The 25,806-nt window shown below is 33.8% G+C and overlaps 1 protein-coding gene across 1 annotated transcript in view; it reads left to right on the top strand.

Annotated features, from left to right (window-relative positions):
* PIK3CA (phosphatidylinositol-4,5-bisphosphate 3-kinase catalytic subunit alpha) overlaps positions 1 to 24,916 on the top strand; it is an 84,790-nt gene extending 59,874 nt beyond the window's left edge. Inside the window, exons 8-21 of the mRNA XM_059163418.1 lie at positions 42 to 194; positions 285 to 419; positions 5,270 to 5,394; positions 6,261 to 6,342; positions 6,651 to 6,815; positions 7,038 to 7,141; positions 8,592 to 8,763; positions 11,270 to 11,376; positions 11,881 to 12,002; positions 12,805 to 12,883; positions 16,597 to 16,767; positions 17,362 to 17,479; positions 17,588 to 17,739; positions 18,753 to 24,916. Of these exons, the coding sequence (XP_059019401.1) occupies positions 42 to 194; positions 285 to 419; positions 5,270 to 5,394; positions 6,261 to 6,342; positions 6,651 to 6,815; positions 7,038 to 7,141; positions 8,592 to 8,763; positions 11,270 to 11,376; positions 11,881 to 12,002; positions 12,805 to 12,883; positions 16,597 to 16,767; positions 17,362 to 17,479; positions 17,588 to 17,739; positions 18,753 to 19,023 (1,956 nt within the window). The 3' untranslated portion in view covers positions 19,024 to 24,916. The remainder of the gene's footprint in view (positions 1 to 41; positions 195 to 284; positions 420 to 5,269; positions 5,395 to 6,260; positions 6,343 to 6,650; positions 6,816 to 7,037; positions 7,142 to 8,591; positions 8,764 to 11,269; positions 11,377 to 11,880; positions 12,003 to 12,804; positions 12,884 to 16,596; positions 16,768 to 17,361; positions 17,480 to 17,587; positions 17,740 to 18,752) is intronic.
* The last annotated feature ends 890 nt before the right edge of the window (positions 24,917 to 25,806 follow it).

Here is a 25,806-nt window from a genome sequence, read left to right as displayed (position 1 = left end):
AATCCACAGAGTAGTGAATATCTTTCTGTTCATTTTTGAAGGAACACTGTCCATTGGCCTGGGGAAATATAAACTTGTTTGATTATACAGATACTCTAGTATCTGGAAAAATGGCTCTGAATCTTTGGCCAGTACCTCATGGATTAGAAGATTTGCTGAACCCTATTGGTGTTACTGGGTCAAATCCAAATAAAGTAAGCTTTTTATTATCATAAATTAGAATTTTTTCCTTTTTTCTGACTGTTAAGCACAATATTTATGATAACTTTTATTCCATCTCTTAGGAAACACCATGCTTAGAGTTGGAGTTTGATTGGTTCAGCAGTGTGGTCAAGTTCCCAGATATGTCAGTGATTGAAGAGCATGCCAACTGGTCGGTGTCTCGAGAAGCAGGATTTAGTTATTCCCATGCAGGACTGGTAAGGCAGATCACTGAATTTTCTTAAGTATCAGTCATAATCAATGGATTTGGGTTTATCCTTTTTGTTTGGAGCAGGGTTCATGGGGTTTAGTTACAGTGGCATAGCTCCTATAGGCTCTGGACAGAGTTGCTGTAATTAGTATAATCACATTCTCTATATGCTAGTACTGTTACTGAAGTTCTGTCTCATAGTTTAGTCAGAGCCCTAGCCTGCCTTCATTTAACAAATATTAATTGAATGTCAACTATATGTTTGTATTCATTGTGTGAGAGGTAATAAAGTTTTTGACCTAAAGAGACCTCCATTGAATATACAGTCTAATGGTGAAAATAGACGTTGAAGTGGTAAAAGAAATGTGTGAGATTATAAATCATGGTAGGTGATAATGATAGAAAAACCAATAGTATCCCAAGAATGACTATAGAGAGTTGGGGTGAAAAGCCAATATGTATTGGGTTCAAGAAAGAACTTTTTACTTCTCTGGGATAATAACCTGAAAGTTGAAACAAAAGCATGAGTATGTTGTTAGTTAAGCTTGGAAGCAGAGGAGAGCTTTGTTACCACCATACTCCAGGATCCCCTAGAAAAGATTACATATAAAAGGAAGTTTAAGTATGAATCAAGTTGTCTGATCTTGGCCATTAATTTAGAATCACAGTATAACTGGGTTCAAAGACCATTAACTCTTATTTCTCAAGGGCAAAGGTGTCAGTGCTAAGAGAAGATATTTTTGTTCTTATCTCTTTCCCTGGTTTTCAAATTTATCACTTTTTCTTTGTTCTGGTGATACATTATGGCTAGACCAACCAATGAGTATGGGGCCAAGAGGTCCTGAAATAGGCCTACCTGAGTAACAGCAATGCCCAGGGGCAGTTGGAATCCTGCATTGAGGAACTTTATTAGTTTACAGCTGTGTTCTCAGTAAGGAGTTTACAAACCCTTTTGTAAACTGATTAGTAATAATCATAACCTTCCTGCCAATATACTTTCAGAGATAATGTAGCAGGTATTTAGAGAGGTACAAATTAATTTTAAATTATTACTGAATTCTTTCTGATACTAAAAGTACAAAGGAATTCTTTTTCTTGAAAAATGTAGCCTCTATTTTGTAACTTTGATTTCTTTTTGATAATTCTAACATTTATCAAGTGCTTACTGTGTACCACAGTACTGTGTACTGTGATACCAGTCACTTTTCATGGTTTATCTCATTTAATCTTAAAAGCAATCTCTATGAGGGTAGTACGAATATAATCCCTATATTGCCAGTAAGGAAACAGGCTTAAGGAGTTTAAATAACTTATCCAGTATCACTGTTTAATAAGTATTGAGCTTCTGGGATACCAGGGTAGCTCAGTGGGTTAAAGCCTCTGCCTTCAGCTCAGGTCATGATCCCAGGGTCCTGGGATCCAGCCGGCATCCGGCTCTTTGCTCAGCGGGGAGCCTGCTTCCCCTTATCTCTCTCTCTCTGCCTGCCACTCTACCTACTTGTGATCTCTGTTTGTCAAATAAATAAATAAAATCTTTAAAAAAAAAAAAAAAAGTATTGAGCTTCTAATTCTTAACTATTTTGCTGTAACTGAACAGAAACTCCTTAATCTTGAAATTGGGATTGAAATATTGATGAGCTAAAAATAAATATATATATATGTAGATAGATAGATAAATAAATAAAATTTAAAATAATAAAATTTTTAAAATTTTAAAAAAGAAATATTGATGAGCATTCCCATGAATTGTCCATAGTGCTATACCATTAGTTACACCTGTAAACCAAAGGAATTATGAAAGTCAAGTCACTTTAAGACTCATTTATCTCCTATTTTTATTCATATATTCACTTTATCATCAGAGTCTGACTCAGTTAGCTTTTGAGTTTCTTTTTGAGCTGTCCTAGCTCTTAGAGATTACGCTGAGTGCAATAAGTCAAGCAGAGAGAGTCAATTACATGGTTTCACTTACTTGTGTAGCGTAAGGAATAACACAGAAAACATTGAGAGATGGAGAGAAGCGAGTTGGGGTAAATCAGAGGGGGAGACAAACCATGAGAGACTGTGGACTTTGAGAAACAAACTGAGGGTTTGGGAGGGGAAAAGGGTGGGGGGTTGGGTGAGCCTGGTGGTGGGTATTATGGAGGGCACGTATTGCATGGAGCACTGGGTGTGGTACATAAACCATGAATTTTAGAATACTGAAAAAAAAATTTTTTTAAAAAGGACTGATATTTTATGACTTTTTTTCTTTCTTAGAGGAATTTTTTCTTTAAAGTAAAAAGTTGTTTTTAATAGAATAAAACTGGGTCAGTTTTTCAGTTATGATCGGGGCTATTGAAAACTTCTATAAACCTAAGATAGAAACGATATCAAAGGTCCTGGAGGTAGAGGGAACAAAATTACACCACTTGAGAGTCATTACTTCAGATTCTAATGATGATGGTAAAATTGATCATGTAGGTAAAACATCAAATAATGTCCTAGATGAATTTTCTCGAACTCAAGATATGATGAGTGAACAATAGATTTCCAAGAACAAAAAGGAAATATTGTATTCAGTTAGTCATTCAACAGGAATAACTTCATCACACACTATTTTTTGATGAGAACCTGGACCACACCTCATCTTTCTTTCCAGTTTTAATGCTGCTATACACCAGAATTTATTTGATACACTTTTTAAGTGAATAAACATCACAGGCAGGTGTGTATGCAAAGATGAGTGGAAGGAAAAAAGTGCTGTAGAAATATAAAATTGCTTGGATTACTATAAAAGTTCTCAAAAGTATTATATTTTGACAATTGAAGTATAAGAAGAAAAATCAGGAGTGATGATAAGCTAGAACTTATTAGATATGCATTTGAAGTGTAGAATCACGATCTGGAAGATATGTGTGTTCCAGGCTCATGCATGACAGTTGATGAGCAAGCAGTTAATGGCATTCAAAGGATGTTGCCCATTTTGATTATGAATTTGGTTCTGCTGTTTAAATTGTTTTTATAATTAATTATTTTTATTCACATCTAATGTATTTTTGCCCCAGGGATACAGGTCTTCACACTTCACAGCACTCACCATATCACACCTGTGTACTAAATTCTTAGTAAGATGTCAAATAAAGTTGTTTTTCACAAAATTTTTTCATAGTTTATTAAGTTATATTTAAAATGAAAACAACTAAAAAATAAGCCAAAAATATTAAGAGTCGCTTAGACCAAGATGAGAAATGATAATGACTACTTTTCCTGTGAATCAAGGGTTAAGTATTTGTTATCTCTTACCTTGAGTATTACAATAGCCTCCTAAATGGTCTTCCTCAGTCTACAAAGCAGCTAAAATAATCTGTATAAAACATAAATCAGGGGCGCCTGGGTGGCTCAGTGGGCTAAAGGGTCCTGGGATTGAGCCCTGGCATCAGGCTCTCTGTTCAGCGGGGAGCCTGCTTCCCCACCTCCCTTTCTCTGCCTGCTTCTCTGCCTACTTGTGATCTCTGTCTGTCAAATAATAAAATCTTTTTAAAAAAAGAAACATAAATCAAATCATGATATTCATCCTTTAAATAGCTTTCACTAAAAATAAAATCCAAATCTTTTACCCTGACTTGCAAATTTTATGTGGTCTGAACATAGCCTCCCATCACTCTCCCCTTGTCTCCTGGGCTTCAGGCTCCTAGGTCTTGTTCCTTTTCCTCCCTAATACCAAACTCATTCTCTTCTTGGGTCCCCTTCACTGTTTCCTCCACCTGCAGTACTCTTTTCCCTGATCTTATTGTGGGTGCTTCTTTCTTATCATTTGGACCACAAATTAAATACTCCCTTCTCAGAGGCCACTTCCAGATACCCAGTGTAAAGTAGCCACTCAGTCATGTTCATTATATCATCCAAAGTATTTATATCAGCTTTCCAATTTTTTTTTAATTTGTTCATATAATTTTTCACTATAATCTTGTTAGTGAAGGTTCTTTTACTATTTAAGACCCTCAACAGTAAGAACAAAACAAGGCACACGGTACATGTTTTAATAAACATTTGTTGATGGACATGTGCCAATAATATTTCTTTATACTATTGGATAAATTAATATTTAAGTGTTGTTAATAAAATGTTAACAAATGTTAATAAAAACCAAGTGGCATGAATACCTGCTTTCATTTTTAGCCATTGGGAATATGTGTGACCTGTTCCAAGGGGATGTGTACTTGTGTTCATAATATATTAATATACATTCATAATTATTCATTATGCAGTTAATATATCTGTATTTAAAGGCAATAAGTATGTTACTTGGACTCTTGGCATTATACCAAAGGTTATGGTGTTTTTATTTTCGTTTCCAAACATTTAACGTCCAGTGTTTTAACAAGGGTATTTCTTTTCCTTTTTTCTCTTACTTATTTTTACTTTTTAAATTTGAGAGCCTTGCAGTGATTACAAGGATATATTTGAGCAAAGATTATGAAAGAATTTACATTTGTATTTTATTATTTTACTGTTTCTTATTCCAGAAACATGAGCAGAGTAGTTAATAGAATACTAGGAAGGGGCCTTATCAGGAAGAGAAGTCAGTTACTTACTTCTACCCCCAGGTATCCCAGTTTGGTCACTCACTTTGGCAGTGACTGTTCTGTGACTGATGGTAATGTTAGCTAAGATACTGGATTTGTTCCACAAATACTGCCTTAAGCTGATTCTCCCCATCCCTGAAAATAAAGGCTTGTGATGAGAATAAACTAGATCACAACGATTAATAAGCAGTGTAAAGTTGTTGGCCACTGTCTGTTTTTGTAGATCACTCATGAATCCAGGGGAAAATATGGCAAAGGAAATCATATAAGATATTACTTTATTTTGCAGAGTAACAGACTAGCTAGAGACAACGAATTAAGAGAAAACGATAAAGAACAGCTCCGAGCAATTTGTACCCGAGATCCTCTATCTGAAATCACTGAGCAAGAGAAAGATTTTCTATGGAGCCACAGGTAAATGTTAAGATGAATATTCCCTAAAACAACTGATTTTGGCTTATCTTGCTTCTTCAATACCTGTTAAAGTATATAAAGCATAATTTACATGACTTTTTTGTCATAAACAATATTCTTTTTTAAACTGTGGATAAAGATCAGTATTTCTAGAAAATCATGCTGCATTGGTACTAACCTTCCACCTTCAAGCCTTGAAAGCTTTTTTAAAATTCTAAGTCCCTGGTGTGACTTTTTTTAGGATTTGTTTTGGGGACTTTTTTAAATGAAATTCAAGATTAAAAAAAAAATACCCATAGCTTTAGATCAATTTAGTTGGGATGTAGTTGGTCTAGATATTTCAATTTTTAGGCGTTCCTTCCATTTTTTTCCTTACACTTCCTCAATGTAATAGTGCAGTGCTTTATTTTCACATATGGAGAAATTACCCCACTACTTAGGAATTATACACTGATTTATTTAAATAAAGCAGTTGCAGTGCCTTTCTGCAAAAAGTTCATTGAAACATAAGTTTTGTCCAGTGACTACAGTAGAAGTGGCAACTCTCCTCATGGTTTCTGTTGGGTGAGTGGGTAAAAAAAGAGCTATGTAGTGTTGTGAAATAAATTCATACTTTTTTCCAAAGTATCTGTCTTCCATTTGGATTATTCTTTTGTCTTCCATGACATTGTAACTGTCTATGTATTATGTGTGCATAAATATGGAATTATATTGTTAAATGCTGATTTCTTTTGATATTAAAGTAGGCTAGTAATGGTAAGTTTTCAGTATGTTTGGAAAGATTACATAGTTTAAAATTTAGATATCTAGGCCTTTTGATTAACATGCAAGAATGTTTTTTGTTTTGTTTTGTCTTTTCCACACAGACACTATTGTGTAACTATCCCTGAAATTCTACCCAAACTGCTTCTGTCTGTTAAATGGAATTCTAGAGATGAAGTAGCTCAGGTAAATGCATGTTTGAGATTACAGAATAACTGTTGTATCAAATTCATGTGTCACTCAAATTGTTTTCTCTCAGAAAGTCTGCATAAGAGGTGAAATAGACTATGTTTTATATTAATATGATAATATAGTGGGAAAAAATACCATTCACACCACTAATAAAATTAGTTAGAATTGAACATTTTAAACACCAGATTCATAAGGAGAGCCCTTAACTAATTTTAAAAGAAGAAATTAAGACATTGTCTTAGAGGGTTCACTCACAATTATCTTAACTTTTTAAATGTGATTTATTGTTTTTGCTATAACAGATGTACTGCTTAGTGAAAGATTGGCCTCCAATCAAACCTGAACAGGCTATGGAGCTTCTGGACTGTAATTACCCAGATCCTATGGTTCGAGGTTTTGCTGTTCGGTGCTTGGAAAAATACTTAACAGATGACAAGCTTTCTCAGTACCTAATTCAGCTAGTACAGGTAAAATAATGTAAAATAGAAAAATAATGTTTTATTCTAAATCCATGCACCTTTATCCAGACTGTGGATCTTTATCTATACTAGCTTTATGCTTTTTTTAAAATAGGTTTTATTACCAGTAGTACCTACTTAATTTCTAAAAAATTTTCTTTAAATCCAGCCATGCAAAAACTGACCCTGATTGATGCAATGTTGTTTTTATGTTTGTGTTTAATCACATAGGTCCTAAAATATGAACAGTATTTGGATAACCTGCTTGTGAGATTTTTACTCAAGAAAGCATTGACTAATCAAAGGATTGGGCACTTTTTCTTTTGGCATTTAAAGTAAGTCACATTATTTTCCCATTAAATTCTTTAGATATATGTTACTTGCTTTCTTAACAGATCTATAAATATTACTTATATACTGTTGTTTTTGTCTGAGTTTTCCATAATGAAAGTATATTGTACCAGTCGTAAGCTTCCCTTCAAGTTTTTCTCTTTAGTATTAAATAAGCAGGAAAATTCAAAACTGAATTTTATATAGAAATGAGACCTGAAATATTTTTAAAGACTTTGATTTTACTCTAAGCGAAGTAAAATTTGTTAGTTTTATATTGGTTAATATTGCAGTTGATTTCATTATATGTGTGGATTAAAAAATCCACACATAAAAGAAAAAAAATCCTGCCTTGGAATTCAGAACAATAATGACAGAAATCCCAAGTTTCTTACTAGAAAACAAGCTAATTAAGAATTAAAAGTATTTGGGCACCTGGGTGGCTCAGTTGGTTAAGCAACTGTCTTTGGCTCATGTCATGATCTCCAAGTCCCGTAGTGGACTCCCTGCTCAGCAGAGAGTCTGCTTCTCCCTCTGATCTTCTCCCCTATCATGCTTTCTCTTTCTCTCTCTCTCTCTCAATCCCTCAAATAAATAAATAAATAAAAGAATTAAAAGTATTTTGTAGAATATGATCTAATACTCCAAGTAAGATCATAAGCCATACACTTCTCCTAAATTTAAAAAGATTTATAATTAACTTGATTTTTTTAATAATTAACTTGATTTTTTTTAATGTTAAAATAAATCAAAATGGAATCCTGAAGCTAAGTTTAAAATAATTAAATTCAAAGACTGTGTAGAAAGAGGATATGTATGCCACAAGAGTCAAATAGTATTCACTTGCTCTTTACTCCCCCCCATTCATTTTATTACTTTTTTCCTGAATTTACTTGTTACATGTTTGTATATCTTTCAAGTTGTTTTTAAATTCCAGTTAGTAAACATGCAATATAATATTAGTATTACATATTAGTATTATAATAGGTACAGTATAATGAATAAACACTTCCCATACAACACCTGGTTCTCATCATTAAAGCAAGTGCACACCTTAATCCCTGCCACCTATTTCACCTAGTCTCCAGCCACCTCCCCTTCAGTAACCATCAGATTGTTCTCTATAGTTAATACATTTCGTGCTAAGATAAGTAAATGAAAAGTAGTTGAAGTAGGCCTAAAATCTAGTTTATTAAATTTATATTTCCAGAAACTATCTTAAATTCTTGATTATTTTGCTTCCAAATGATAGATTTTACATAAGTTTATTGTTACTATGATCATAACATTTATTGGATTTCAAAAATGGGTTTTCATATTTTCTTTTAAAAAACTATATATATATATATGTACTTATTTAGGACCATACATATAATGCAGTGTGTGTGTGCATACATGTGTGTATTCAGTCTTTGTTTTTTTCTTTTGTTTTGTTTTAATTCTGTGCTCTTTCAGATCTGAGATGCACAATAAAACGGTTAGTCAGAGGTTTGGCCTTCTTTTGGAGTCCTATTGTCGTGCATGTGGGATGTATTTGAAGCACCTAAATAGGCAAGTTGAGGCTATGGAAAAGCTCATTAACTTAACTGATATCCTCAAACAAGAGAAGAAGGATGAAACACAAAAGGTATGTGAATCTTTAGTTTGTTTTTGAGACTCTGCATTGCAGTGGGGCAGGGTAATTTGAGAGCCCAGTGTAGATGCAGATTGTGGGTGTTAGAATCAAGCATATCAGGATTTGGATCCAAGTTTCATTGCCTCTCAGCTATGTAATGTTAGACACATTATTTAGACTTTGAGATCTGTTCTCATTTATAAATGGCAATGATACTTTCTACATAGTGTAGTGAGAATTAAATTACATGAGATGCACTGAAGCACATATCACAGTGCCCAGAATGCAGGCAGTGCCCAGTAAATGTTAGTCCTTTCTTCTTCCCCTTCCTTCTCTTTTACACAGCCTTAACTTTTAAAATTATTATTCCTTATTTTGTGCCATTGTTTATCTTTTAGTAATGACCCTGAAAATAAGTGTAAATAAATTAATTTGTACATTGCTAAGTTTAAGGTGGACTCTTAGTCATGCTTTGAACACTATCACACACTCTGGTGATCTGTAATCTAGCCTAGTGTAACTGAGGAATATGAAATGTAAGGATTTTTCCTGACCTTTTCCTCCTATCATTTTTTCAGTCTACCACATCCTGTAGTAAAAAGTGAGATCATTCCTCACCTCTGATGAAATGGGAAAAAAAAAATCCCAGTATATTAGTCCCCAAGCACAAAGAATGTAAATTAGCAATACCGAATGAATTTTTCCAAGATCTTCATTGATACTGCATGAAAAAAAAATTTTAGAGAAAGTTACTGGATTAATCTAAATGTCATTGAGTGAGTGACTGAGCTGATTTTATTGAAGGTGAAATAAATGATATTAGAAAATAGTGGTGGGAGGCGCCTGCGTGGCTTAGTTAAGCATCTAACTCTTGATTTGGGCTCAGGTCACAACCTCGGGGTCATGAGATCAAGCCTGGCATTGGGCTTGATCTGGGCATGGAGCCTGCTTAAGATTCTCTTTGTGGGGGCGCCTGGGTGGCTCAGTGGGTTAAGCCTCTGCCTTTGGCTCAGGTCCTGATTCCAGGGTCCTGAGATCGAGCCCCACATCAGGCTCTCTGCTCAGCAGGGAGCCTGCTTCCCCCTCACTTTCTCTGCCTGCCTCTCTGCCTACTTGTGATCTCTCTCTCTGTCAAATAAATAAAATCTTAAAAAAAAAAAATTCTCTCTCTGCCCCCACTTCTTGCTCGCACTTGCTCTCTATAAAAAAAGATTTTTTAAAAATAATTGTACTGTTTCTGATGCTGGAATCATGAGCTAGAGGGGACTAGCCTGCTTTGAAAGAATAAAAGTTAAAAAAAAAATTATAATATTTATGTTGTAACAGGTAAGAAAAAAGAAACTAGATATTAGTTAAATTTGCAAATATACTCATTTCTTTTAGCTGGAATTTTCATATCACAGGTTGGCTTTGATACAGTGAGTTAAATAGGAAGGTGAAAGTCATTACTCACTTTACTATTGGCTCAAATGGGATTGTGATAGGGGAGTGAAAATGCCATAGGAACAAAAGCAGTTTCTTTGAGTGGTTTCCTGCTTTATCGTACAATGATAAAGCATTGGAAGCAGTGTGCTAACATTAGGGTTGATAGTGCTAGAAAAAGAAATGCCTTTACATGAGCCAGAGCTGCCGTAGTCAGTGATGACTATATTTTCCAGCTACTTGCTTCTCCATAGTGAAAACAAAACAAAACAAAAACAAAACAAACTTTATTACTAAAATTAAATTATGAAAATTAGTTGATTATGAATTCCTAGCTTCTAACCTCTTTTTGTCCCCTACTTACCTTTTATATTTTTGATAAGTAACGATTTCCTAAAATAAAATGGCAGTCATTGCATGATACAGCTTAGCAGTCTGGGCTCTGGTTTCAGGTGATTAAAAAGATATGTTTCTGCATACATACTGGAACCTGAGTACAGTGTGCGACTCAGCCTAACAAATGTTTTTATAAGCCCTTTTCCAAACAATTTCTTTTAGCCTCACTAGACTCTTTTTACTAAACAGAAAGAAAATGAATATGGTTTTTTTCTGCAAAGCTTAAAAGTAAAGTTACTAAGCTAACCTAATATCTCCATAGTTTTTCCTCCATAGGTCAACAAACCTTTTTGTGAAAGGCCAAATAGTAAATATTTTTAGGCTTCACAGACCATGCAGTCTCTGTTGTAACTATTCAACTCTGCTCTTCTGCTGTGAAAGCAGCCAGTATCTAAAGGAAAGGGCATGGCTATATCCAGTGCAGTTTGATTTACAAAAACTGCCATAGTTGACCAAGCCCTGCTCTAGAGCCAAAACATTGCCTGTGTCAGCTAGCAGTGTTCTTATAGGAGAGTACACAGTGCTGCCCCTCCTGCCTCTGCCTGAAGTGTGTTGCTCTGTGTGATAGAAACCTTTCTAATCAGAAACATACGGATTCATACACCATACAGTACTGTGGTTACAACATATAAAAGAGATTAGTGGTTAGTTTTACCTTTCATGAAATCAGTCTCTAAACATGATTATGCTCATTTATCAGGTACAGATGAAGTTTTTAGTTGAGCAGATGCGGCGACCAGATTTCATGGATGCTCTCCAAGGTTTTCTATCTCCTCTTAATCCTGCTCATCAACTAGGAAATCTCAGGTAATGTACCTTATTGGAAGGTTTATTGATATATTGAAATAAGTAACCTTCCTGGAAAAAATCTTAAGAAAAGTTAAAAATTATAATTAGAATGTTCAATTACATCTGCTTCCCTCTCCCGTTATCCTACCTAGTAGAATAGGCTGTTTAGTTTTCTTAAGTTCAGAACTGCATTTATTCAGAATGTGTTATTACTTTAATAATAGAGTTTAAAACTTCTTCTGGCCAGAATTTCTGGTTTCATTTCAAAAATGAAATTAGTATCTATAAAACGAATGGCAGATCCCATATTTGTTGAAAATTCATGTGCTATTATGTAAGAAAGTTTTAAGCGTAACTTTTTTCTTTATACTCCCTTGAATAAATGAATTCATAAATTAACTGGAGGTTTTAAATTTTTATAACACTTCAAAAAACTATATGGTCTGTGTATTTTAAAATAAATTTGAGGGTAAAAGAATTTTAAAAATAAGGTGCCTAGTGAAGTTTTTAACTATTTTAAAGGCTTGAAGAGTGTCGAATTATGTCCTCTGCAAAAAGGCCACTGTGGTTGAATTGGGAGAACCCAGACATCATGTCAGAGTTACTCTTTCAGAACAATGAGATCATCTTTAAAAATGGGGATGGTAAGGAAGAGTATTAATGAGCTTATGATGCATGAATTTAGCTATCTTTTTATAAACAGGATATTTATGAAGCATGAAGACTTTTGAAAGCCATTTAAGGAATATGTGTGGTAAAATATATAATATTAAACAAATGTCTTAACCTTTAGAAAATGTATGTATAATTATTAAAAGTAAAGAAGTACTAAAGTTAGAATTGAATGGCCTGAAATAAGTTTCTATTATTTACTTAGCTGTGTGAGTATCCATTCTTTCTATAAGTATTTGATGTACTAGGCCGTCAAATTGTAAGAATAAACAAAACAGAGTCCCTGCCTCTTAAAGTTTATGGTCCAGCAGGGAGAAGAGAGACTTTAAACAAATAATTACAAAAATAAAATTATAATATGGTACAAAAGAAAGGTGTAGTCTGCTAAGAAATCATAAAAAAGAAGGATATAATATACTTAGAAAACAGACTGTGGCAGGAAGCAGTGGGAGGATCATAGATGAATTTCCCCTGGGAGACGACATTTCAGCACTGATTTCTGTTAACCCCAATATTTATAAACAGGTTCAAATTTAAGGATTCAAAAAAAAAGTACTTTAAATAATTTAAAATTTTTGTGAAATACATCGTTATACAGATGGGTTTATGCAGGTACTTTAGAAATGGGTTAAGAATCAAAATATTGCTTCCTTATAGATTAATCTGAAAAGTAAATATAGCTGTATTTGTTTTCTCTTTGAAAGCAACATGATGACATGACACCAGGTTTGCATTCATGGAATTAATCGGTGATACATATTATTTGAATTGCAGATTTACGGCAAGATATGCTCACACTTCAAATAATTCGCATTATGGAAAATATCTGGCAAAATCAAGGTCTTGATCTCCGGTAGGTAACCAGTAAGGCAACATATATGTTGAAAGTTATCCTGAAAAAGTAAACTATTAGTAAACATCAGTTATAAAGCATAAAGGGGCATGTATCTATGAAAAAATGTAGGGAGTAGTAATTAATACTAGTTGATTACACATTCATTCGTCTTCCTCTTCCTTGGCGCATAATAGCAAAGAGATTCAGCAAGGCAAGAAGAGGTATCTCTAAGTTGGCAAAGACTTCAACTGTGTCTGGAATGTGTCTAGAACTTTTCAAGACAGAACATAGGAGACACAAAAGCCCCCTGTTTTCATTCAGAAGTTAAGAGGTTAAAAGAAAGTTTCTTTTGTAATGTAAATTTTCTAATTTTAAAACTTTATGTAACCTCTAATCTTAAATCAGTTTGACAGTAAAATTTATTAAAAGAATTCGTCTTAAAGCTTTTGCTCTTCTGTTTGTTTCTGCCCAGCCTTCTACAGTTATGTCTGAGTTTTCTGTCGTGCTTCATCTTGTCCTAATTTGTTTCTGTTTCTCACAGTGTTCCCTTCTTTTGCTCCTCTCTTTGCAAATCTAGCCATTCCAGCAAAGGCGCTCTCTCCAAAAGAATTTTTGTCCATAAGTGGGCATAGGAGTCAACTCCAGCTGCAGCAGCAGAGCAGATTAGGGTTTATTTGTATGCCTCCAAAAGATTGATACGTAGTATGTAAAAATACATCAGTGACACATAGTAGAATCATCTTGTTGCAAAGAAGAAAAATGGACATGTCAAGTAATTTGCTAAAGCACAAAATTAGGTCATCAACTTCAAATTTTTAACTCCTGATGCTGTGCTTAGTCCCTTCTGCTTTCCAAAAAGAGTGTTACACGAATCAAGCTTCCTCTTTTGGTATAATTTCTGCATCTGAGAGATACACATGCCATTACTACCACTTCCCCCCAGGAAAGTACAAAACAAAAGAGAATGCAAGAGCTAGACAGAGTCAAGGATTTAACTATATAACTCTGGTATTTAATTATAAATGAGTGAGTGTGCTAAAAACCATTTAAAGTTAAGCTAAGCTAGATCATTGGAAAGTAAGTTGGATCTTCAAAAAGTTTTTAAGTCTTAGAATATTTTCTAAATTTTTTTAACTTAAGTAATTTAAGTAAAAATTTTTATTTAAATTGATTTTAAATAAAAAAATTATTTTCAAGAAGTCAGAGCATCTTTATTTATTCTTGCCAAAACTTGGATTCTTTGCTTGTTGTTTTGGGTTTTTTTATGTCACAAGCCTTATAGGACTCTGTCTGACTCTTTAAACTGTGAGCATGTTCAGCAGGAATAAAATTAAAATATAAAGTAAGAGAGACTGAGCAGGAGTACAACCTTAAGAAATTCCCACATTTACCAGGGCAGGTAGAAGGAAAGATTCCATAAAAGAAATCATCAAAGGGATAGGTAGGCCAGAGGAAGTAATTCACAGAACCCAAGAGGGGAGAGATTCACGGTATCAGGTGCTTCAAGGGATGTAAGAGCATAAGGACTACGAAAAAGCCTTTAGATTTGATGACTCATGATGAACTATAAGAAGAATTAAGTCAGTAGAGTGGTAGGCATAGAATTTATGCTACATGGAATTGAGAAAATGAAAATAAGTAGACTATTACTTTTTAGGAACTTAAGAAGTAAAAGAAAGATGAAAAGCGAGGACAGTAGCTTATGAGAACAACAAAGCAAGAAAAACTAGACTTTAGTACTTATGTGCTAACTGAAATGTTTTTCTCATTGTCTCTTTAACTGCTCCCACCTCCCTTGAATACATGTCCTTTTTTCTACACTGTGATGAGTGGGAATTACCCATATAGCACTTCTGCTGCATACCCAAATATGGTTTATCAAGAAAAGGTATTTGTGGGTTATTAGAGCTTCAAGCTATACTAACTGCTTTTTTCATGGAACACTATTTTTACTTAAAGAATAACTAATAAGGCACCTGAATGACTCAATCAGTTAGGCATCTGCCTTCAGCTCAGGTCATGATCCCAGGGTCCTGAGATTGAGTTCTGCATCAGACTCCCTGCTCATTGGGGAGCTTGCTTCTCCTTCTGCCCTTCCCCCCTGCTCATGATATCTCTCTCTCTCAGAGATAAAATAAATAAACTCTTAAAAAAAAAAAAAGAAGTCTATGTCTCCCTCTGTGTCTCTGCCCCTCCCCCTGCTTTGCTCTCTTTCTCTCTCTCTCTCTCTCTCAAATGAATAAATAAAATATTTTTTAAAAAATAATAGAAGCCCCAAAAAATAATAATAATAAGCTTTGGTTTTTTGAGACATGGGTATTTGGTAGACACTTTCTTGAAAATGAATGTTATGAGCCTATCTCTTCAAGATGAACAACTGACAGGATTTGTTGTCAAAGATCAAATTTGAGCTTTCAAGCAAAAGTGAGAATTTGGAAAAACTTGTATATACTAGCCTTAAGAGTGCTCTCAAAGTAAAGACTTTTCTGATGATATCAGTGATAATATTAACAATTGTGATTTTTTTTTTTTTAGTTGATATAATGAAAAGTATCACCATCTGAAAGATCTTTGTAACTCAGTGAACTAATATCTTCCAAATGACCAATGCAGGATATATAAAGTCATATATGAGTAAAAGTTCCATTCAGAGGCAAGGTAGACTAATAGATTTTAACGTAACAGTATGAAAAGTTTATTGATATGATTTCACATTCCATATTACAACTTGAGAAACTACCTTTTGTCAAATTTTGGAATAATATCAAAGAAAAATATCTACAATTATCTGAAAAGGCTATTACAGTACTTCTTTTTCTACCTACTTAATGATACAAGGCCAGATTTTCTTCATATGCTTCAATTGAAACATTGCTTTAGATTGAATACAAAAGTATATAGGAGAATCCAGCTCAGTACTATGAAGCCAGACATTAAAGAAAGTGTGGAAAGTGTCATTCTTCTTACTAAGAATTTCTTTTTTAAAGATTTTCTTTATTTATTTGAGAGTGAGAGAGAGTGCAAGAGCAGAAGAGGGAGAAGGAGACAGAATCTGAAGCAGACTCTGTGCTGAGCACGGAACCCCATGACGACGAGATCATGACCTGACCTGAAACCAGGAGTCAGATGCTTAACCAACTGAGCCACCCAGGGGCCCCAAGAATTTTTTTTTTTAACATAAGGTTCTTTGTTTCATAGAAGATGTTATTTATGTTAGCATATAGCACTTTTTTTATTTTTAAATGAATTAATACTTTAATCTTTTCCTCTATTTTAATTGCTAACATCAGTAGATATGACCCACATAAATAAAAGCTCTTTGGGATTTCAGTAATTTTTAAGAGGACAGAGGAGTCCTGAGACCAAAAACTTGAGAACTGCCCCAAAGTATTATTTAGATTTCAGCTAAACAAGCTGAAATTCACCCATATTTTTGAAGTCATAAATGTTTATAAAATTTTTATTGCCACAATAATCTTAATGCTTTTCTCATATTCAATTAGGTGCTCTCTCAATTGAAGCTTATAACAAATGATGGCAGATAATTTTGAGGATTTTTCTAATTTTAAAGGAAAACCAAAGTTAAAGGAGTAAAGGTCATGAGACCTTTATAAGTAAAAGTCATGAGACCATGACAAATTTGCAGAAAGGATATTCCTGCATTAGCCTATTAAAATATTTGCTGTTTTAATATTCCATCACTTAATTGCAAATGTCTTGATCCTTTTCAGAATGTTACCTTATGGTTGTCTGTCAATTGGTGACTGTGTGGGACTTATTGAGGTGGTGCGAAATTCTCACACGATTATGCAGATTCAGTGCAAAGGTGGCCTGAAAGGCGCTCTGCAGTTTAACAGCCACACACTCCACCAGTGGCTCAAAGACAAGAACAAAGGAGAAATGTGAGTCTGCTGTTCTTTTCTTCCTACGTCAATTTAAGGTTTTGTTAGATGAGTCTTTTAATGGTTGTGTACATTTCTCTGAGACCAGAGAAAAGATGTACTTATTTTGGGAAAAAAATATGCTCATCTTTTGAAATATTTGATGATATTTTGTCTTTGAATGATCAGAATTACTTCAATTTTGGTGAAACCCTATATACCCAACTTTATACATCCAATTTTAGGTATCTAATGTGTTTTCTTGCTTATTCTTTTTTTTTTCAAGGTCAATGTTGAACATCTCAAAATTTGCTTTTAGTTCATTGTTAAAATGATTAGAAGAATTTTTTTTATGACACCTTCACTATTTTTTTACCATAATAAGACTTATGCTTTAGTCATAAGTGTAAGGCTTAAGCTATAGTCATAAGTCTATGCTTTAGTCGGAGGAAGAAATGTCCTTTCTACCTCAAATCTTTGGACATAATTACTTCCTCCCCTTAACGACAATGATTATTTTCACTCTTCAGTACAGACTTTGACCACCTTTTTCCAATTTGGATTGGATTACTCTATTAACACACTACTCATCAGGTGTTTATTTTTTCTCTGTAGATATGATGCAGCCATTGACCTGTTCACACGTTCATGTGCTGGATACTGTGTTGCTACCTTCATTCTGGGCATTGGAGATCGTCACAATAGTAACATCATGGTTAAAGATGATGGACAAGTAATAGCTTTCTCTTTTTAAAATGTTTTGGCATTCTTAAGTTTATTAATTCAGGATATTGCATTTCTGCATTTGTCAAACTATAATATAATTCTTTATTTTTGAAAGCTGTTTCATATAGATTTTGGACACTTTTTGGATCACAAGAAGAAAAAATTTGGTTATAAACGGGAACGTGTGCCATTTGTTTTGACACAAGATTTCTTAATAGTGATTAGTAAAGGAGCCCAAGAATGCACAAAGACAAGAGAATTTGAGAGGTAAGTTCAAGAAATCAAAAATACAAAGTACAGAATTCTTTCTGCTCTCTCAAAAATAATTGATATTTTTCAAGCAATTTAAAATGTGTTTTATTAACATTCTGGCCCGAGTATTTTAATGTATTTATGTATTGTACAATGCTATGAAGAAAAATGAAAAGAAAAACCAATTTATTAATTAGTGAAGGCCTGAAATTAATTATTTAGTTAATTAAGGCCTAAGAAAGTGATTTTTTTTTTTAAGATTTTATTTATTTGACAGAGAGAGATCACAGTAGGTAGAGAGGCAAGCAGAGAGAGAGAGAGAGGAGGAGGCAGGCTCCCTGCCAAGCAGAGAGCCCGATGCGGGACTCGATCCCAGAACCCTGAGATCATGACCTGAGCTGAAGGCAGAGGCTTAACCCACTGAGCCACCCAGGCACCCAAGAAAATGATTCTTAAAAATAATATATTAAAGGTTTTTATTTACTGTTGCTTAAGTAATTGGACTATATCTTCTCTATACTGATAATGTATAGTGCTTAAGACAACATTTTTTAGTCTTACAATTTGAGGAAATCAGTAAACTGTAGTTACCGCATTTATTTATGATTTTTCTGATCACCTTCTGGTATATCATCAGTCTATCTTAAACCTAAAAGTACTTTCAAAAACCTTGTATAAAATTCCATTTTATCTGCAATTCTGTCTTGGTCCTACGCTAAATCCTAAAGGCTTTGGTATGGACCAGTTCTTACATTTAATAAATCCTTAGTAAACTGCTGATATACCAAGTATTATCCTAAGGTGCTGGTGATAAGCAGTAAACAGAATCCTTATGGACTCACGGAGGTTACATCCTAGCATGGGGTGAAGAGAACAGAAAGTGTTGGTAAGGGGAGTGGGGAGAGGAATGCTATTTTTTTATAGATTTGCTCAAGAAGGCCTCTCTAATGATGTGACATTTGAGCAGACACCTGAAGGTATTAACCCCATTTGCTCCATACTGATTACACTCTTCTTATCACTTATAGGTTTCAGGAGATGTGTTACAAGGCTTATCTAGCTATTCGGCAGCATGCCAATCTCTTCATAAATCTTTTCTCAATGATGCTTGGCTCTGGAATGCCAGAACTACAATCTTTTGATGATATTGCATACATTCGAAAGACCCTAGCTTTAGATAAAACTGAACAAGAGGCTTTGGAATATTTCATGAAACAAATGAATGATGCACATCATGGTGGCTGGACAACAAAAATGGATTGGATCTTCCACACAATTAAGCAGCATGCGTTGAACTGAAATGATAACTGAGAAACCGAAAGCTCATTATCTGGATACTATCCTGCACTGTTAATAACTGTCAACAGGCAAAGACCGATTGCATAGGAATTGCACAATCCATGAACAGCATTAGAATTTACACAAGAACAGAAATAAAATACTATATAATTTAAATAATGTAAACGCAAACAGGGTTTGAGAGCACTAAACTAGTTCATTTCAAAATTAAGCTTTAGAATAATGCGCAATTTCATGTTATGCCTTAAGTCCAAAAAGGTAAACTTTGAAGATTGTTTGTATCTTTTTTTAAAAAAGAAAACAAAACAAAAAAACCCCAAAATATATAGAAATGATGGAGAAGGAAAAAGAATGATGTTCTTTTTTTGTCTTGCAAATGTTCTATGTTTTGAAATTGTGGACACAACACAGTCTATTATTGCATTAGGTCCAAGGAAACTGAAGTTTGGTGTTAAATTACATTGAGATTAGAAAATAATGAAGATTTCTTATTTTTTCATTGCTGTTCAATTTATAGTTTGAGGTGGGTTTTTTGACTCCTTGTTTAATGAAGAGAAAAATGCTTGGGGTGGAAGGGGCTCTTGAGATTTCATCAGAGACTTTTCCCTTTTTAATAAATCAAACCTTTTGATGATTTGGGGTCTTATCTGCAAAGTTTTGGAAGCAGTCACAAGTGAGACCGGTTATAAGGTGGTGTTTTTGGGTTTTTTTTCTGGACAGTATTTACAAGAATCTGATTCTTTTTTCCCAGGGAAATTCTGGGCTCCCACAAAGTACAATAATCATCAGAGAGAAAGAATGAGCAGGACTAGTTCTTGCTTCAGAATTGTACAGTATTCACAGTAGGTTGATTTTTTTTCCTTTTGCAATTGAATTGAATACATTTTTCATGCATGTTTCCAGAAAATAGAAGTGAGTATTAATGTTATTAAAAAGATTATTTTTTTTATTAAAGGCTATTTATATTATAGAAACTATCATTAATATATATTCTTTATTTACATGATCTGTCCCATACTCATGCATTGTTTTGCACCCCAAATTTTTTATTGTTCATAGCAGCATGGTCAGCTTTCCTCTTGGTCTGTGGGTGAGGCTCAGGCACTATCCCATTTATACCAATGACTAGTGTATAACTACATAAGGAAAACAGATTAAAGTTCATCTTCTTTCGTTTTCTTTCTTTCTGTTTTCATATGACTCCCCCATTCTCTATCTTCCTTTATAGTTGGTAATGCCTCAGTCATGAAACTAGTTACCAAAATTAACACAATATAGAGTATCTTCTTGATTGCTTCAACTCCTCTACCGAGGTATGCTCATGAATACTACTTTATTATATGGGGGAATAGAAACCATGAACTTTTTACCTTTTTAGGCTATTTATGCAATATCTGGATAATAAAAGTAGGACCTTAAACCATCTAAGATCATGTCCCATCTCCACGCAATTAGGGCTCACTGTCCAACTTTATAAATTGCATTTGAGTGCAGGATACATTCTTAAACACTTGGGGAAACATTAACCCAAGGTGTAGGGACTAATGCTAGTCATCACACTAGAATCTGATATTTTACTCAGTATTTGAAATGAATGATTAATGCCCTAGGAAATAGCTTTAGCAAATGTCCAGGTGCCACACCAGAAAAAGTGCAATAATTTACTGACAGTTTTCTAGATTAGGCGTATTATTGGAATACAACTTTATAAAAAGTGTGCATTATATACTCTAGTAAAACAACATCATGTAAATGATACTCATTTATGAAATCAGTTACCTATAATAGAAGTCTTGAATAGTAAACAAGGGACTCTAATTCAAATACTCTTAATATTTGGCTATTTTAGAGCCCTTAAAGGGCCTAATTATTGGAGACTTAGGTACTTCACTAAAGCATGTATATAATATTGCCAACAAGAAAAATAAATTTGAAGATTTAGGGGAACTTATTTCTGTAAACTGTCTTGGAATAGTTAAGAAGAATTTAAACTCCCATTTTAAGCAGGAAGCCAAATAGATTCTTTTGCAGATGTAGATTTCATAACTTATTAAAACTTCTTTAACATTTTGTGCCTTTTATATATATTCAGTTAATACATACTAACATCCCAGTCTTTTCTATATCAGGGATTAATTACAGGAAAATTCAATGAAATGGTACAAATCTGAAACTCTGATGGTGGAAACTGAAGATTTAACAGAACAGCGTTTTACCTGAGTGCCAAAAAGCTTTGAGCTTCCTTGCACAAAATTTACATAATTTTTGCATGTCTCACATCAGTCCAGCTAGTCCCCTTCCCCTGGGACCTCTCCATTAAAACACAGCCACAGAGCTTATTTCATGATTTACATTTATTTTCAGTTATTGCAACCAAGTTAATTCTGTTTGAAGAAGTGTAGACAGATTTTACAAAGAAGGTAGGTTAAGCGATCTAGCTAAAAGCAAAGCTAATTTTAAATGAGTCCAAGCAGAGTTAAAGCAAACAACATTAAAAATAAGAAAAAAGGATCAGGTAGTGCTCAGAAGGCAAAGAACCAAAAATTGAATTGAATGCTACATGGGGTGACTAGGCTGTCAAGTCAGTGGTAAGCCATTTCCAGGTACTTCAGTGTCCGATCACTTCCCATGGATTGGTCAATTCCTGTGGCCAGCCATCCTTGTCATTGAATGTGGTATATCTAACTATAGACTTTACAGTTTCATTTGGTCACTTGAGAAATAGTTCCTTCAATGACTATTTTGGAGGGGAAAAAAAAAAAAGCAGGTTTAAAGAAAATAAAACCTCATTTTAAACATATTCTAATATGATATAATCTGAAAATTATGTTTTAACTTTTTATCATATTCTCAGTATACAAAATCATTTATTTTGAAGATTTTTAGACTGCTGTTAATTTGAAATCTGTTAATCATATTGTAGAATTTGGTTTTTAAAAAAGATGTTTTTAATTGGATTTTTTAAAGAAGAATGGAATTTGGTCACTATTTTATGATAGAACCTAAGCTTTTTGTGGTTCTTAGTGTCCTCTGTAAAACTCACTGTCAAAGTAATCAACTTTGAGGTTTTCCCTTCTAATCTGCTTTATATTAGGAAATGGGAACCTGGTGAATATACAATGAATTGTAAAATATTTTAATGTGTAATTTTTTCAACTGTGAAACTATGAATATTGGTTTTTTTGATGAAAACAGCTGCTGACAAAGTATTTTGTGTAAAGTGTAGTTCTTATTAATCAGGAAAATAATCAATGACTTGATTAGAATGTATATACCCTCTTGGATTTTATTTTCAATGGATTGGTGATTTTCATATAGGTAAAACACAGTCCATCTGTATTCTTTTTCCATCAAAAATTGAGTGATTTAGCATTATAAAAAAATTATGAGCAGCCTATCTATTTTAAAAGAACCATGGAAATTTCACAGCACATAAACTTGGATTTGTTTCTTAATGATTTTGTAAATCCACCTAATTCATATTCTGACCAATAGCCCATGCTTGCCAATTCTTTGAAAAAATTTGATTTCCAGCATTATTTTAAAAGCAAGCGGTTAACTTTTTCTGAATGTTTTAACTTTCTTTTGTTTCTATGTCTGCACAAACTGCAGACCTGGGCTGGACCCACACACTCAGAATCCACCTTAAAAAATCAATTTGATGTCCAAGACATCACTAAAATATTTCAGTTTAAAGACTATATGTGGTGTTAATGGATTTTGGTGCTTCTGCTATTTAAAAACAACTTTCATACTTCAGATGTTTCTGAGAAGAGGGGAATGTTGGAGGAGAGGGTGGAACAGGGAGGAGTTATTTGAATGAATCACATTCTACATATCCATCCTGCTCAGAAGAGGCACTTCTGAGGGAAGCCTTAGATGGAGCCTTCTAAGAGAAGGCAGAAAGTTGTGAGTATATTTGCATACCATGAGGGAACTAACTCTTCATCAAGGATGATTGTGAAGGCTGACCTATAAAACTCAGCACTGGCGGGATCTTGAAATAACAATTCTTGGTGACAGAGTAATACAGCTGGGCTGTTTTTTAAAATATAAACCCAAACCATTTTTATTTTTTAATTATTACATTAAAATTATAAGTGTATCTTATGTGCCGTGGCCTGGGAAGCCTTTTTTTCTTTTCTTTCAAAAGTTACTTTCACTTTCTGAAAAGATCATGGGGTTTAGCTCAAGATAACTATGGTCCTGAAGAAATGGGTTTGGTAACTACCTCAGAGAGTTAATAAGAAAAAAAATAATAATAATAAATGAGTCCCAATTCAATACTTCAGGCTCTGATGTTAGAGAAATTTCTAGAGCACTATAGTTTAGATTTATAAAAAGTCAAGAGTTGGCATGCCATATTTTTAATGGCATTGGAGACTTGGGAAAAACTTGGGTTAAAATGTAATCATCGCTCCAGCCATGGAAAGACTATAGCGCCAGGAGGCTTATGGTACTGGATTCTTGAATTTGGCATTCAAAATTAGTTGTGTTCTCTTTTCTTATTATTAGTGAAATTGGTGTGTGTATATTTGCACACATTTCTACTTGTGTACACACTGCTTGCTAGCCCTAGTCAAGAGGCATCTTTTATAAAAGGTGTAAACATCAGGTTCTAAAGTTCAGAAGTGTTTAGAATCTATTAGGAGTTTCCCAAGTTGGGATGTTAGTTTTCAAATAAGCTCACTTCGTCCAAGTATTCCACTGATAAAAGTTTCACACTTCCTTTTTATTCATGAAGCGCCATTCCTTTTCCTTAGTTTTAGACATTGTTAATATTACAGCCATGCTAGTTAGCATAAAGTGACAGTTATGAGCCATAAGGAAATTTTCTGACTTAATTTTTACACAACTACATAATGAGTTTTAGTGGGCGGGTGGGGGGGTTGCAGGGGTGGGAATCAGTCTATTGTACATTTAGGTAGTTTAGATAACTGATTTTCACTACCAACAGTAGACCAACAGTAGACACCATTCTTCACGTTGGTAAGTATGGAAAGGTTTTTTAATGCATTTTGTAAGCCAATTAAGTCTATAAATCTATCTGAAACCTTATTTAATCTGTCACTACAATAATTTTGTGGTTATGCTAAGAGTCATGTATATTTTTAGGTGATTCTTATTTTTGTTCCTCCTTTTAGGTAAACAAGAAGGCAGAAAAGTTTTGTTGTTTTATATTTTCTTTAATAAGACTAAACTTCTTCATTCTAGTATGAATTTCCAAATGTCGTCATCATGATCTACCAATTTCATAAGAAAAAGCCCCTTATCAGTTTTAATTTTTGTTCCAAAGAGTGGTTGGAGAGCTTGAACTTCATGTGGTTTCTAGAAATGTTTTTGGCTATGGAACTTAAGTTTCAAATACAATTAATAGTTTCAATGTGACTTAGTCCTTGGGCTTAATTGGGCTGAATAAAATCTAAATATATCCTTTTGGAATAGAGTACTTTAATATTTGGGGGAATGTGGCACTATCAAAAAAAGACTACTAACACATCAAATGTTGACTTTGTTCCGGGAGAAGCCCCCACCACCCTTTTTTTGCCTTTTTTATTGTACCAAATCTATTTCTCTATATTTTGTCATTCAGTGAATTGAAGTCCTATGGTATAATGCATTCATGAGGAAAAGAATGTTTTTAAATGTTCTTTTAATGATGGCCCAAAAAGGATTTGACACAGCAAGATGCATGTGTTACTGTACTGAGAATATAGAATAATAGTGTCACTAAATTTAAGACCTCTTCCCAGTCTTGCTGTTCCTAGCAAGAAGTTTGGCCTGTGACTGCACTTACTGTTTGTGCTCATCAGAAACTGTCAATGTCTGCTTTTCTTTTAACTTTGCAGTCTGTAACATCACGCTGTTTATTAAAAAAAAGAAAAAGAAAAAATGACTTGTGTCCAAACAATCCTTAGTGTACTATGTACTTTAAACAACAACAACAAAAACTGTGATAATTATATTTTGCCTTTTTTTTGAATACTTAAAAGCAAACCAGTGTTCCTAATACTCAAAATTTAGCTGAACTTGAGTTCTTACCAATAATGACTAAGAATAGTTGATTGAAAACCTGAAACTATTATTCTTAAAAGGCAACTTTTCTGCCCCAGTAAATGGATGAATATTGAGAGACATATCTGTTTGAATATTAACTGCTTTTACGTATAAGGCATTATGTGTTTCAAGCAGAAATATATGTATATACCTACATGTATGAATGTGTTTGTACATGCAGACAGATTTTTTTTCAAATCAGTTAAAGACCAGAACCTAAAAAGTGAGGTTAGGGTGAAGCAAACTGGTTTTGCTTTCAGTTATCATAAATTTTGCAAAGGGGAAGTCTGGGCTTTCCTTGGACTAGTAATACATGTGGGCATTGATACTTTGTACTTCTAAGCAATTAACAACAAGTAATTGCTTAAATTTTCATTGCCAAATGGTTTGCATGACTTTGAATTAACATTGTTCTAAATTGACTTTGTTCTCCAAGCATAATGTCTCTCTTTCCTGAGATGAGATCAGGAGATGAACCAAGTAGCTGCACTCTGTGAGTGTAAAACTGGAGTAATTGAAACAGTTCAGGTTTCACACTTCCACTTTTTAGGTTTTAAATCAGTGGTTTTGAATTTGTTAGGAGAAAAATCCCAAGAATTGCATGTTGTTAGATGCATGTCAAACTAACTAAGAAATAACTAGAGAGGTGCCCTTAAGAAATCTATAGACTCTCAATTTGCAAAATGATTTAAAATATGTGTGCATACATCTATTTTATTTCAGGAA

Source organism: Mustela lutreola, chromosome 2 (genome assembly GCF_030435805.1).
Source record: "Mustela lutreola isolate mMusLut2 chromosome 2, mMusLut2.pri, whole genome shotgun sequence".
Taxonomy (NCBI): domain Eukaryota; kingdom Metazoa; phylum Chordata; class Mammalia; order Carnivora; family Mustelidae; genus Mustela; species Mustela lutreola.
Note: the sequence above shows the minus strand (reverse complement) of the source record. Positions and strands in the feature narration are given on the sequence as shown.